The sequence below is a fragment of the Haemorhous mexicanus genome, chromosome 4 (assembly GCF_027477595.1).
Source record: "Haemorhous mexicanus isolate bHaeMex1 chromosome 4, bHaeMex1.pri, whole genome shotgun sequence".
Lineage (NCBI taxonomy): Eukaryota > Metazoa > Chordata > Aves > Passeriformes > Fringillidae > Haemorhous > Haemorhous mexicanus.
The window spans coordinates 54099167-54114835 of NC_082344.1; the positions used below are offsets into that span (position 1 = coordinate 54099167).

The following is a 15669-nucleotide window of genomic DNA, read 5'->3' on the forward strand; positions in this document are numbered from 1 at the left end:
AATGAGCCATCTCCCAAGGTATGCCCTGCTCCCTCTTCTCCCGCTGTCTGGCTGTGCACGCTGCTTGCCAACTGGGCAAATCTATCATCCAGAGAGTGTTTCGGAGCAGTTCCTCCTCTTGGCTGCTCGAGAAGGTGTGTTGTTTGCTTTGCCTAAGTGCTCCCAGGGCCTAATGCTCCGTTGTTATGTACAGACCATTTCTACTGTCATGAATCATGTTTTACCACCCCTATGCCTTTACTTCTGCACCAGGTGCTTTTTTTCCTTTTGAGCAAACACACTGGAGTTTCCGTGTTTACTGCTGACACAGTGCATGTCGGGTACACGGCACAGGCTGAGTTATTCCTACCGTCCCGCCGCCGACATGTTCAGTAAATCTGCTTCTCACTCCAGGAGCTGCAGACCCTTTGTTTTTCCTACAACCAAAGGTAAATTGACTCAGCGCAGCCTGAAATAATTTTGCCAGACACACATAAAGAAAAAGAAATTTTTCACTGAAAAAGCCTCTTGCAGTCAAGCAAAATATGCCCTTTTCTTATCTTATCTGTTGTGAGTAACCCAAGCTATTTGCACAACGCCTTGTGCTAGGAAGGAGTTGTTTGTACATGTTTCACTCCTTTTTTTCCAAGTTTTGAATTTTGAATGAAATCTTTCTCTTCGAATTCTTTTTACCTGTGAAAATGTTACAGTTTCTCGTTCCTATGCTTCCCTGAAGGTTGGACCCAGCCCTCCCTCCAAAGATCCCTTCGTTGCAGATAGTTTTCTATTAATCTTCAAACCACTTTGGAGAGCTCGCCGCGTCTGGCAGCACTAACATCCCCTCTCCCTCCCGTCCCACCCACTTAGCCTCAGCCTAAGAGCCCTTAACAAATGACTCCCAAGGAATTTAAATGGCTAACGCTCGCTGGCCAATAAAGAGATGCATAAACTCTATAACCAGGTTGCACAGCCCTTGCCATTAGGAAGAAAGGTTGCTCGGGCAAAGGCGCGAGTCCCCTTAACCTGTTGCACTTCGATCGCAGGAGTGGAGAGGTAAGGGAAATCTTGTTTGCTCTGTAGGGCTTTTTATCTGGTTTTCATTTATCAGGGAGTTGAGACCAAAAGTATGTCATCATCATCAGGGTATGGGTTCAGGGGTTTGCCTTCCTTTAGAGGGTCCTAAGGGGATGTTTGACAATTAAGCAACTGCTTGTAAGACTGAGCTGTGAGATCAATATGTGAATATCTAAGAGAATTTGCATAGAAAATACCAAAACAAATGTCAGAACAATGAACACTAAACCACTGATATTTTAGACAGAAGAAAACAAAATCATGTTTCTGAGATATCTTTTCTGCTGTCTTAAATTAATGAAGCAAAAGGTAGCCAACTGCAACTGCATGACATTGTGTTTCCAATCAGTCTGTCTCTGCCATTGCCTGTGCCGCCTGGCATTTTGTTCTGCTTTTTCAAGAAATCAGCATTAAAAATCAAACTTTAAAAGTGGATTATCAGTTTTTGGTGCAGAATTTGGGGTTTGTAGATTGAAGATGGCTAGGAAGATTAAAGTAAACAGGGTATATATGCAAGTATTATTAATACAAATTAATCTATATAGCTCAGTCTGCATACTGAAAATTTGAAAGCATTAAAGAAAGTGAGCTTTGATATTCATATTCTACTTAAGCAGCATGTGAAATGTGTAAGACTTGTATGTGACATTGGACACATGACGCTAACCTGTTCACCCTTATTTATTTAATTATTAATTTATTGTTTTATTGGGGTCAGTGCTGATAACAGTAGTGAAGTTTGAACTTAAAGCAGGAAAAAAAAATAAATGCAGTTGTTGAAATGAGGTTCAATTAAAACCAATGACAAAAATGTCAATTTACGTGTGGACCAGATGCAGCAGCTGTACATAATGGCGTCCGGTCCTGAGCTAGGTGGGATGGAAACCATGATTCAAAATGCATCTGTGAGTACCCCGTCTCCCCTTGCACACTCAAGCTTGCCATGGATGACAGCCTGTGCTCAGAACATCTGGGGGATGTCATGGCAAATGTTACTGCTGTCCCCTGCAGTGCTCCATGGCCTGGCAGACCAGGTTGTAGAAAGGACATCTTTGTCAGTCGTGTTATCACAGCTGATCTCTGAAGGCTTTCACACCCAATGCAGTCTGCAGTTGGTGTTAGCTGATGGTTTTGCACCAAAGACCTTGTCAGTGTGTGTAAGAGCTGAGAGAGGTTTCTAATTCAATTGACATGGTTAATCCAACAGAACATCGAAACGTGCCCTTTGTGTTTGTCAAGGCCACATGACTGTCTGTCAAGAGCTTGTTGTAATGTTGTTGGTCTCATTACTTTTCCATAGGTTTCTCATATAGCTTTGCACTTTATAATCCAGGTTAGATAATATGTTGCATTAAAATAAAGTTAACAAAGGAGTCACCATTTTGCTACTCTTTTTAATGATTTCCATTCAGTTCTGCATTTCACCTCCAGTCTTCGCTGAAAAAAATTATTGAATCAAATGATCCTTGTCTTCTTTCTTCAGCTTCTAATTAAAAGAGAAATAATCTCACTTAAGGTCAGCAAAAGGTGAATTTCAAATTATATGTGTCTCAAACCCCACTCCTTTTCTGGAGTGAACAGAAATTCCATTTCAAAACCATAGATATTTCCAAGTGAGCTGTAGTTTCAGTAGACTTAAATTGTCTTGAATTAACCCAGCACAGGAGAGCTGCCCTCTGAGAGATTTCCTGCCTTGGTTAAACATTTTTTTTAATTTATAATATTAACACTGGGCACGGGTAACAAGTGATGAAAATCTCTTCCTTGTACTTGTAAACCTTGTTTCTCAATTCTCCAACCCAACGTTCAAAGGTCTGTACAAGCTCCTTAGATCAGAGGTCAGGTACAAATTGCTGCACTTTGCAGCTCCTTTCTGCCGATATGACAGAATTTCACGGGAGAGACACTGCCTGCCAGCCCCCACTCCTCAGCGCACCGCAGTGCCAGGCAGTTAAAATGGTGATATGTGCAAGTCAGCCATTGGTACCTCAGTTTAATTAATAACTAACTGGGTTTCAGCGGTGCAAGGTGCATATTATAAAAAGGGTCAAATGTCAGTGCACAAAGGGAAAAAAAAAAAAAAAAAAAAAAAAGGACAAAACCCCAGCCACCGACTAAGCCAAATGCTTTGAGTTTAATGTACTTTTAGCAGCGAACATTCACATCCCAACTGTGGTTTGCTTTATGTTGATTTTCGTCTCAGTGACCTGAGGGGGAGGGAACACGTTGAGCCACTTTCAGCTTTTCCTGGAATCTGCCTCCTGCTGAAAGCAGGGTTGCAGGTTGGGCCCCCTGTTGTTGCAGTGTTCACGTGGTATACACAAAGCTCAGAATGTTGCAATAAAAGTAGTGCATGCAACTCAAAATTCTGAAGCTACTTTTATCGTAATAAATTTGAGAAGCAAGTAGACTTTATATGAGCAGGCAGCATGTGTTATGTTTCACTCTGGAATCTCCAGAAGAGTCAGAGAAAAAAGTTTGATCAGAATAGCTGAAATGACAACTGTAGGTTATGAAGGTTTTTAAGATACTGTTGGTAGCACTACAGAGTGGAACACATTACTGTAATATTTATATAGACAGACAGATAGATACTGTGTAATAAATTCCTGCACCACAGAGTTCAGCAAAGATTTTGACAGACATTTTCAATAATTGAATCAAATCGCTGTGCTCATATATAAGATTTTTCTTCGGAAGGACAAGAAGTGAAATAAGTGAATGTGTTATCTTTCCCGTGTAATGATTAACAGATGAGTCTAGTTGTGGTTTTGTTTTTCAGTTGCAGAGCATTGCTTCTCCTGTCCTTCTATGACAGAACCTTGTGCACTTCTAGTCCATCCTGAATGAAACTTTCTCCCTTTCCAAGCAGAATGCTTTCTCAAGCAGATAGTTAATGAGGAGGACATACTTACCTGTATCAGAATTTCTGCAGAGAACAGTGTTTAATTTCATTTTTGGTAAAGAAACACTGCAAAAATTTCCTATCGAGTACAGTTCATCGAGAATAGGAAAGAGTGCAGTAAAATTTATATATGACACATTTTCCTGTCTGATCATGGTAATGATAGACTTTATTGACTAGACAGAAATATGGGAATTTGGGGCAAAGGGGATGGTTGTGCTGCTTCCTGATTCAGACAGCTGATACTAGTGATTACACAAACCACGTCTCATCTTCTCAGCCTTCCTCAACGTGTGGCTTCAATACATTGCAGGGTAATGACTTCAGCCTCAGCCAGTAACAAGTCCTATCAAAATAGGGGAGAGTTATGAATTAGTATCAACTGGAGTGGATAAAGGATGGAGCTGGGGCAAACAGGATAACACAGGGGTGACACAACTTGTTGAACAAAGTTCTGAATGACTTGCAGAAAAGTGCATTATAAAATAAGGGGGGGAGACTAGGTTTTGCTTACCCAAATTTATTACTCATATCTCATTGAATACAATTTTTGCAGTTTTTAGGCAGGAGGTCAGGTCATTGAGGGACCTTCCTCCTGGGAATGTTCACTGCTAAGCATGGATAGTGCTTACATAAAATGCAAGTGGATCACACACAAGATTAAATACACCATAGAAAGATGCAGAGAGGGTCCGTAACAGGATAGGCAGGATGTTTGCACAACACAAGGTGACTTTATTTTGTGTGGGGATTATAATTTTAGCTCCATTTTTAAAATTGTTCATTAAATTTCTGTGAGGTAAGATTAATACACCAAAGGAGCTGATACAATATGGTTAAGGGAATTAGATATGTGATTGTTATTTTTCTAATTATAGTGGTGAAAATAAGAAGTTTAACCTTCAAATCCTAGTTGAAGCTGTAGCCAATTGCTGACTGTACAAATTCCTTGTTAAATTATCTGACTAGCATTCAAGTTTTAAACTGGGAAATTCCAGTATATTAATTTACAGAGTAATTTCAGGTGTTTTCCTCCTAAAAAGGAGCAAGAAGTAAAAGAACAAATTTCTAGTAATTTTGTTACAATTTTTTAAGTCAAATACATTGCTTTTGATTGGTGCCTGAGAATATAACCTGTCCCTGCAAGACCTTTAAAGCAGGATTTTCTGTAGTGCTCATCCCTATCTTAAATATATCCCTCTGACAGCCATTAGAGTCTCCTAACTGATGTCATGCTACATGTGAGTACTGTCAGAAATATCACACTTTATTTTCTGTTTCTTTCTTTGAACCTAGTACAATCAAAAGTCAAAATCAACAGATTTTGGTGAGTTTTAAATGGAACCAACAATTTTTAACATGTTTAGCCACTTAAGACAAATTTAAGCAACTGAAAACCATGCACAGACCCTCCCTGCAGTAAATCCACCCTGAAGACTGCTTTTCAGGCCTTGAACATTAACTTGGCCCATACAAAGTGAACATAACTAACTGCCCAGAATAAAACTGAAGTTCAAGCATGAAATACGAACTCTTGCAATCAATCAGAACTATGATGATAGGCTCTGGATTATAATGCCACTTGTCTCTATAGTAGCAGTAGGAATTTCATAAAATCATGGAATCTCTAAGTTGGAAAAGACCTCTAAGATCGTTGAATCCAGCCATTAGCCGAACACTGCAAAGTCCACCATTAAACCAGGTTGCTAAGTGCCACATCTGCATGTCTTTTAAATACCTCTGGAGATGGTGACTCAACCACATCCCTGAGCAGCCTATTCCAATGCTTGACAGTCCTTTTGATGAAGAAATCTTTGCTTCCCTGGTGCAACTTGCGGCTCGTTTCCTTTTGTCCTAATTTCAGCAGCTAGCCTCAGGATTTAGTAGGCTGGTTTTATCCTACCTCTCAGGCACTGTTGCTCTCTATATTTAAGTATAGTACTTCTAGTGGGTGGAGAGCCTCTGCTTGTGCATGTTCTTGTCTGAGCATACATGGGAAATACGTGATGCAGCAAATGCTGCTCCACGCACATCTCGTTGTGTTTCGTGCAGCACCTGAGCCAAAACCCTGACCCTGGCTGGAGAGGGACAAGTTCAATGACCCAGGTGAAGCAGGCAGATGATGATGAGAATAAGCAGTTCTTTAGCAGTGCTGGCAGGAGGATAAATTGCACAGCAGACAGACATGTCATTGTCAGTGATCTCTGAGGTTACTTTCTTCCAAGCCGTTCATCACAAGCTACTCATCAAGTCTCTTGCCAGCCTTTGTTCCTGCCCCTTCAGATCTGCTGACACAGTTCACCACTTTTTCCACTGAGTTTTCCCAAAATGGTCCAGATTATGAAAATTCACCTTTTTAAAATGTTTCACCTAGCCTGGGGCAACTTCTTCACTCAGTTCAGCTGCAGGTAAAGATCTGTGTCTGACACACTGCAGGCATTGTCATGGCCTGTTGGCCTCAGGTATGGCTTTTTTGTAAAAGGGTGAAGGCATCATCCATCCCATGTAACCTTCTCTTTCCTGCCTAAAAGACTTGCAGAAAAGGGCCTCGGCTAAAAAGCTGTCCTGAAATGCTGCACTCTCTTGCACTGCCCCACCACAAATTTCAGCTTTGGACACCTGAATTTCATAAATGGCAGAATGTAGGAAACCAGGTGTGATCCAATTCCTGTTGATCTCTACACTGGCCTCAGATCCTGCAGCTGGGCATGCCACGGCTCTGCTTTGGCAACAGTCTCAAAGACACCTTCTTTGTTCAGCTCCTTTATGAAATTAATGAGGAGGAAAAGAGCAGCAGACTTGTCAAGAAAGAGCAAAGTGATGTATAATGATACTGTAATCATCCTTAAGCAGGGAGGTAACTTGCACGTGACACTTGAAGCAATGCACAAGTCACTACCTTATTTAGAATTGATGAGGCCGCTGAATTTTCCTGTTCAGCCAATAGATCTCTAAACAGGCAGACTGGGTTTTCAGCAGGAGCATTTCTGGGGTGTCTGATGTTTGTGATAAAGTTACACAGCTGTTCTTAGTGAGCTGTTGATTTTGTATGCATTTTATGAATATGAAGTTGTCATGAGAATAGAGTCAGGATTTGAAAATAAAGAACTTTAATGACAGCCGTGCTTTTAGAGCGGCTGCCTATCATCATCATGAGGATCAACATTTTCCCTTATTATTTCAAGTAAAATACTAGGAAGGTCACATTTAAACCAGTAGCTGTTATTTTCCTCTGCCAACTGGGTGTATTTGAAATTTCAGCAACTGTCTTTCCCTCTGTGGTTAAAAATGCAAAACTGTGGCAGTTTCTTGAAGGAAGCAGTAGCTGTGCAGAGTCCATGAGGACATGCCCTGTCAGCTCAGTGGGAGTTTGTGCAGTGTAGGGTCTGCAGGTGGGGCACAGGTGTCCCCATCCCTCCCCTGGACAGTTATCACAGAGACAGCACATCTCCCTGGTCTCTCCTGTTGCCTGTGCAGGTGCTGGCACCTGTCCCAGGGCTTTGTGACAGCCAGCAGTTGTGTCACCCACGGATGATGCCACTAAATCCATGTAACACAAAACTGGAGGGATGAATTAAGTCCAGACATAAACAACGTCATTTTATAGGCTCACGTGAGTGAAGCGGACACGCAGTTACTGCCACAAGGACACAGGCTGTGTCCCTGTGTTTGTAAAAGCCTGTTTGACCACGCTAGGATCAACAGAGGAGAGCGTGTCTGCCTAACTCCGCAGGGCACTGCCCAGTGCTGGACTAACAGGGATAAGTTCCTTTGTGGACTTTGGGCATTGCTTTCTTGATGGGGCCCCAAGCTGCCTTTGCCCTGGGACAAGGGACATCACCATTTGGCCCTGTATTGTTGTTGATCAAGGTGTGGTATTTCTACTTAATAAAATACCTGCCTCTGTTAATCAGCCTGCTCACAGTATGCTTTAGGTCAGTCACTGCTAACACAGTAAGCTTGCCATTTAATATTCTGGGATGTGGGAAAAAGTACCTTTAAAGAGAAGGCAATTAATGTTTTGGGCAACAACTATTTACACCTTTCCTACTGGCAGCAGAGGAGTTTCACAAGCAAGGTGAAGTGAAATTTGAATGGTTTCAGTGAAACATATATGTCTGTGAGCTCACCTGTGCAAGGAAGAGTCCTTGGAAGAGAAGACTGAGGGGCTTGTACGCCTCACTCCTGAGAGGCTGGCAGGTGTTAGCATCCATCTAACATGGTGTGAACAATCAAGCAGGATTTACCTTTTTCTAAAAAGAAGCCAAGGACTTGTTTCAGTCCTGATAGTGAGTCATTTAAAACTTGGCTGTCTCCAAAACACAAGCTTTCTTGCTAAAAATATATTTGTCTGTCTCTCTTTTTTCGAATCTATGTTATCAAGATCAGGCGTGCCTTCCTCCTCAGAGTCTAGAAACCAAGCACTTATATTTCATAAGACACTGCATTTTAATGGAGATTAAATTTTTGCCTTTTCTAGCATTAATCTCACTTATTGGATGCTGGAAATCAGTTTGGCTTTATTAAGGCCACTAGACCCATATTATCAGCCCTTGCCTTGTGTAGACCTGCAACACAGGGTAGCAGGTTTTCATGACCAGTTTTACTGACTTAAAAAATGCACAAACAAGTTTGAACACTTTGGAAACTGGTATTTTCAAAAACTGTTTTCTTCAGAGGGATTGCATTTCAGTCTGAAAAGGGTTAAATTGTGTTGGTAGCCCATTTTGAAAGGCAGTAACAGCAGGAGAGAAGAGCTCTCAGACCAGAGAGTCTGTGCATTTTCTCATCAAGCTACAGATGATCACTGATGATAAATGTTCTGGTAACATTTATCAACATGTTGATTGTATGAACTTAGTCAAGGTGTTGATTGTATAACATGGCAATGAACAAGTTGTTAAGTGTGTATTTAGTTACAAAAATTAGGGCTCTATGGGCTCTATAACTTTCTTAGGTAGTAGTTACTTATGAAATCCAGCTCTATGTAGCTGCACAGGAAAAAAAGCCCAAACCACATTTGATCAAGAATCTTGATTCAAAATAAATTACATAGTGATAAATGCATTTTAGGTTCATAAGGAATTTTTAATTATGCACCATCACAAATGGTGTATGGCAGTGTCTGCAGCAAAGGTGGCCAGCAGCACTTGGAAACAGCTTCAGGTACAACTTTCAATATGAGAAATCATCTTGCTGGTGCAATGCAAAGTGCTGGAGAACATGCAATCACCTGCATGGCCATTGAATTACCAACTGCTTTCTGGGGGTCAGGGGAGATTGTTTCATCTCCCCTCACTCCACAAACCCAGTAGTCATCTGTAGCTTTCCAGACTATAGCCTCAGACAGAGAGCCCTGCAGATAACAGAGCTAGAGAGACTTATTTTCAAACAGGTGGTTTGAATGGAATTGGTAATTTTTTAACTTAGCCAATCTTGGGGTGATAAGTACTTGACTTGCCAACAGGTGGCTCATGTAAAGGTAATGATTATTTCCCACCAAAGTGTTTGTATAACCAATTTTTCTTTTTTCCAAGAAAGGTGAAGTTAGACTTCTAGGAGCAAATTGTCAAGTGAAAAATGAAGCTGTTTTACTCTGCCTTAACTTTCTTAATTATTTCAAATAATCCCCAGGAATAAAATTAAAATGTCTAACTGTTAAAGGGTAGTATTTGAATCTGAGAGAAATGTGTTCAAGAACCTATCTATGACAGATCTGGCTTCAAAGGAATTGTGTTTAGTAAAGTATTACCTGAGCAACAGCATCACTTTTACTGCCCTCCACTTTCTTTATCTTCTCCTCTGCTCCCCATATTTTTAAATTAAAATTACTCAAAAGCATCAGCATGCAACACTCACAGCCCAAAAACACGTGCAGGATCAGGTCCTACCACAGACCAAAGCTCAGAGGTCTGGTTTCCCAATCCCAAATGCATTTAGGAGATGAACCAGGCTCAACAGTGTTTGCCCTGGCTTGTGCAGAGGCACCTCTGGTTATAGACCAGCACAATTCTGGACAGATCAGGAGCTTTACTGAAAAAAATCTGAGGTGCTGAGGTTACTAGGATTTTAATGGATTTTGTGAACCATACAAATCAGACGTTGGTCCCTAAAATTTGTGCCGATATTTTTGTGAACTTGGGCTTGCTGCACTAATGAAAAATTTTCCTTGGTGGTCACCAATGCAATTATGGGACAGAGAGAAACTTGTGTCTCACTGAATAAGAAAACTGTATAGAATAAATAAATCTCTCTGAAGCTTTGTCTTTTTTTATTTAAAATAAAAAATAACCCTGTCAAACCCATCCATTGGGAACATTTCTTACAGTGCTTTGCAGTGTCCTACAAGGGTCAGTGTATTTTGACAGTTCTATCAACAGACTGGTGATGAATGCAAGTCATGACAAATAAATCAGTGAAGGAAAGGCTGATGGAGTTGTAAAACACAATGGGGAGGAGCCAATTGTGTAACATTCAATAGGTGGGATCTGCTCAAAAGGCAGTTGGGACAGGGCTGAATGCAAGGTTGGGGCATTCAGAGTAACAAACACAAGTCATGCCTGTATGTGGGACATAACCAGAGAAAGTAGTGCTTCTATAAAGGATTTGAGGTTAGAATTGAAAAAAACCCACCCATTCCATGTGATTTGCTAGTGAGAAGGTGTGAAGAAGCAGGCTTTGGCCAGACAGAAACTTGGGGAGAAGAAGGAGGGATGATCTTCATCCCTGTATATAGCAAAGGTGAAAAAGGCTGAAGCTCTAGAGAACTGTCCAAAGACCAAAACCCAATAATTTTAGACAAAAAAATGACTAATTGTGAGCTTAGCCTGCAAGTTTCAAAAGAGAGAGTTGTGTCATGATTAAGTGACTTAAATATCACTACAAGACATAAGCAGAGGTCTTGAAAGACTCATTAGTATATCTAATCCTATCTAGAAGCAAAAGCTAGAGAAATTCTCATGAGAAATACTGCACACTTGCTTGTATGATGGAGTGGTTAGCAAAGAAGCCATACAGGGATGTGTGGTCCACAGCTCTCTGATTCCTTACAGCCAAGATCCTTGTGGAAGATACAATTTATAAATAATAAATGCTCACATAAATGCTATAGCACCTAATGTGCAAATAACACTAAAATGTAATGGTCCATGTCATATACAATCACCTGTATTAAATTGTCTGGTGGACCACTGCAGCTTTAAAAGTCAATGAACTAACTACTCTCAGAGTCCAAGGTGTCTTATTTAATTGTGCTCAGAAAGAAAGCCCACTGTCTTGCAGTTTTGGTTGTTAGCATGGTCATTTCCTGTATGTCTACATTTCCTGCTCTCTGCCTCTGTTCAAATGCAGAATAAGGTTTCTGAGATTTGCCTTCCTCTTGCAGGCTTGCAGTGCTGTGCTTGGTTTAAAGAGCCTCTCATAAAGGAGGCTGTGCTGCTCTTTAGCTTTTGTCAAGTCCTGCTGTAATAGTGGAAGAGACAAACACGTCAGGCATTGTAACACAAGCAGTAGGCAACTCAGAGGCTTGTCAGATCACTCTTTGCACAAAATAAAAAGACTTGTCCCCCCCACCCCCACTGCTAAAGTGTATTTATTATTTCCTACTTGACAGTTACTGCAGAGGTCTAGAGGAGCAAGGGGTTGTTATCAAATGGAAACTGTCTGGTGCTTCTCATGCATTTGCCACCTTTCACCATGGAATATGGCACGTGGTGCTTGTGCTGTTCAGGAGTAAATGGATTAACTGATGAGTGACTGAGAGGGAGGAGAAGGCTCTGTAGGGTACCTCTGTCCTGTCAGTATCTTCTATCTCCCAATTCTGTGTAATTTCCTTCCTACCATTTCAAAGAGGTCTTGAGATTTTGAGGTACTTGATGGCATCCATTCATGTGCCTTTGGTGTCTTGTGACAGCAGCTCTTGATGCCTGGGATGTGTGGGCAGGTGATCCTTGACCATTCCCTCAAAGAGGAGCTTTGCCTGTGTCCAGGATGCACTGTCCCTGCAGTATCACTCTTCAGGTTGGTGTGGCTCGTTCCTCAGTTTTTCTGCAGCCTTAGTCCCAGTTTGAAAAACAAACTTGCAGGACAACTACAGGAAAATAAAAGAGAGAGGTGGAATTCTCACAGTAGCTAATAGCTTTTAACAAGTTCCTTCCTTCTTCATTTGCCCAGGTTTTATCACGCTGTGAATGAGTTTGACACCATGACCGCTGAGGATTCCACTGCAAGGATGAGCAATGACTCCACTAATGTGGCCACCACAAAAGTCCCTGAAGGTGTCGCCGGCGCGCCCAACGAGTCAGCTCTGCTGGCCCTCATGGCCCGCACTGGATACAGCATGATCCAGGAGAACGGGCAGCGCAAGTACGGAGGCCCTCCTCCCGGCTGGGAGGGCCTGCACCCTCCTCGGGGCTGCGAAGTCTTTGTGGGCAAAATCCCCCGCGACGTCTACGAGGATGAGCTTGTCCCCGTCTTCGAGTCTGTGGGCCGCATCTACGAGATGCGCCTGATGATGGACTTTGATGGGAAGAACCGTGGCTATGCCTTTGTGATGTACACGCAGAAGCACGAGGCGAAGCGCGCCGTCAGGGAGCTGAACAACTATGAGATCCGCCCCGGCAGGCTGCTGGGTGTCTGCTGCAGCGTGGATAACTGCCGGCTCTTCATCGGAGGCATTCCCAAGATGAAGAAGAGAGAGGAGATCCTGGAAGAGATTGCCAAGGTGACAGAAGGCGTGCTGGATGTCATCGTGTATGCCAGTGCCGCAGACAAGATGAAGAACAGAGGCTTTGCCTTTGTGGAGTATGAGAGCCACCGAGCAGCAGCCATGGCCAGGAGAAAACTCATGCCAGGAAGGATCCAGCTGTGGGGACATCAAATTGCTGTTGACTGGGCAGAACCAGAGATAGATGTGGATGAAGATGTCATGGAGACTGTTAAAATCTTATATGTGAGGAATTTAATGATTGAGACCACAGAGGACACCATTAAAAAGGTGTTTGGTCAGTTTAACCCTGGCTGTGTAGAGAGAGTGAAAAAAATACGTGATTACGCCTTTGTGCACTTTACAACCAGGGAAGATGCCATTCATGCCATGAACAACCTTAATGGTGTTGAACTAGAGGGCTCGTGCCTGGAGGTTACCTTGGCCAAGCCGGTAGACAAGGAGCAGTACACTCGCTACCAGAAAGCAGCCAAAGGAGGGGCTGCAGCAACCTCCGAAGTAACGCAGCAACCTAACTATGTTTACTCTTGTGATCCATACACACTAGCATACTATGGATATCCATACAATGCCTTGATCGGGCCCAACAGAGATTACTTTGTGAAAGGTTAGTAAGCACAATTAGGGGGTGTGATGGGCAGGTTTGATCTTGGGCTGATGCCAGAGGTCTGCCTCAGCCAAACGACAGCTAGCGCCACGCAATTTTTTCTTAATACTCTTGTATAGGCCTTTTTGTCATATTCCTGTTGGGTCTTACTTTAGTTTATGACTACACAAAGTGTGTTAATCTATAAATAACTGCAAATGTACAAGATAGTATGAGAGAAGCATCAAATATATAGGGTTAAGAACAGGTAAAAACCAAGCATGGGATGGGGAACAGAGGGGTCTGGGTTTTAGGAGTGATGTACTAAGTCTAAGGATTCCATCGTCTGATGTCTCTTTTCAAAGAGTGGGATCCTATAACAGAGTGCTCTGGAGGCATGGGTATGGTGACCTATCCAAAGGGAAGGAGGTTAGGGAAAGCCTTAGTTAGGAGTTCTCTAGGTGTCATTTACCTTCCACATTAAAATGACAGCAATGCTGTCCTTCATAAAGTCATTTGAGAACTACAAGCAGAAGGAATCACGTGAGTGAAAAATAATTCTTTTATTATGTATATCTTAATTAGTTATTGGTTGCAGTCATTAAAAATTAACTAAAAATCACTTATTCATAAAAAACCCCTAACAGCTATAAATGGTATTATAATTACAATTATCCTGTACTTACAGGAATTAGAGTTTCCTGACATTTGATGTGTATTACCACAGAAGAAGCAACTTAGCATAAATATATTCTTAAGGTACCCACGTAAACAGAGAAGTATTTTTAACCCTAGTAGTTTAAGAATTTCAGCTTCTTCTCAATTTCCAGATAAGTACTTGCAATGAACTGTGACAGAGTTGAGTAACAGTCTAAATATTCAATTAGACCATCATAAAGTACATCAATACTGCAGTGTTCAAAGTACTGTTATAGCACATGTGGAGTCGCTAAGATTAATAAAGGCAATATTTTTTAAATGGGTTATATGCACCTAATAAAATAGCAGAGAAAACAATTAAACAACATAAGTGAAAATATATGCAGTCATGGGACAAAGTTGATTAAAGGGCAGGTGCGACCTTGTGCCACTTGGCAGAGTCCCATTGTAGCCAGTTGACAAGTTGGGTCTCCTCTGGAGCACAGCTGAAAGCAGAAGCTGTTCCAGATGCACAGAAATCAGCCAGAGGATCCCCTCACTCTCTATGGACTGCATTGAACCTGTAACACTTGCCAGAAGAGTTCCATCAATATAAATGAGCAGTTAATATATGCTCACAAACATCAAAATCTAGGCAAGCATAAGCTTACTGGATGCTTCTTGTGCACTTCTGTTTTCCTAAGCAGGGTCACTAAGACTCAACCATGCTGACTTAAGCAGCCACATTTCTAAATGCAAGCCTCCAGATTTCAGCCTGGGGTCACTTGTGCTCCCCACGGGGCTGTCACTCTCCATTATTCACCCTCTTCTGTGTTGTTATCATAAGCAGGCAGCATACGAGGCAGAGGGCGAGGTGCAGCTGGCAACAGAGCTCCGGGTCCCAGGGGCTCCTACCTGGGGGGATACTCCGCCGGCCGTGGAATCTACAGCAGGTACCATGAAGGCAAAGGCAAACAGCAAGAGAAAGGATTTGAACTGGTTCCCAACTTGGAGTTACCTGCAGTCAATCCAGTGGCCATCAAGCCTGGTGCAGGTTAGTATGTGTAAGGAGGGGAGGAAAGGGCAGCCCCCACTCCAAGCCCTGTCTCAAGCACATGAGGACCCCTCCAGGGCCAGTCCACAACTGCAACTGCAACAATGGGGGTGGCCCCAGGGTTGGGACTCAGTGCTCCCTTGTGCTGAGTGCCTCCTGGCCCTGGCCAGACTTTCTTCACACAAGAGACACACAGCGGGATAGGGGACACAAATATCTGGGAGTTCTTCAGGCCAAAGTAAAAAGGACTGAAGCAACTCCCACTCCTCCTCTTGCCTTTTGCATTTGTTTAGGAGGAAGCAGACTTTCCTCTCCTTCTTGTCCTGGAAACCAGAACATGGTGACTAAGATCAATCTTCCTCTCTTTTAATGTCTTCAATGCTAATTTCACCCTGGAAGATTCCTATCCTAGATTTCCAGCCAGGCTGGAGCCCTGCCCTATTTAGTCCATCTTGCTCCAGTGGTACGAGGCTGAGAAAAGGATCTGGGGCTTTCCCATTGCAGGAAAGTCCCTGGGTGAGGCCAGCTCCTCCATCTCCATCAGCGGCATGAGGAGGGAGCAAGGCAGGGAGCCCTCAGGGTCCATCTTTGCAGCTGTGCAGTGCCTACAGGAGTGCTCACATCTCTGCTAGGCTCTGATGGGCCAGTCCAAGGGCTGGGGCAGCGATTGCCCCCTTCTGCTGCTTTGTCAGCTGAGTACCCAGCCC

At 42.6% G+C, this 15669-nt stretch overlaps 1 protein-coding gene and 1 long non-coding RNA gene across 6 annotated transcripts in view; one reads left to right on the forward strand and one right to left on the reverse strand.

The window, feature by feature from the left end:
* The window catches only part of RBM47 (RNA binding motif protein 47), a 76136-nt gene that overhangs the window by 54200 nt on the left and 6267 nt on the right, over positions 1-15669 (forward strand). For 4 of the 5 annotated variants that reach the window (XM_059844946.1, XM_059844945.1, XM_059844947.1 and 1 more), the window contains exons 2-3: positions 12131-13290; positions 14756-14962. In XM_059844946.1, coding sequence (XP_059700929.1) covers positions 12162-13290; positions 14756-14962 — 1336 coding nt within the window. In that variant the 5' untranslated portion in view covers positions 12131-12161. Of the gene's footprint in view, positions 1-12130; positions 13291-14755; positions 14963-15669 lie in introns of those variants that run through there. The other variant, XM_059844943.1, reaches the window with a different exon arrangement.
* LOC132326573 (uncharacterized) lies at positions 4110-5873 on the reverse strand. Its single transcript, XR_009486263.1, has 2 exons — positions 5697-5873; positions 4110-4304 (listed from the first exon to the last, which is right to left on the reverse strand). It is a non-coding gene; the product is annotated as an uncharacterized LOC132326573 (long non-coding RNA).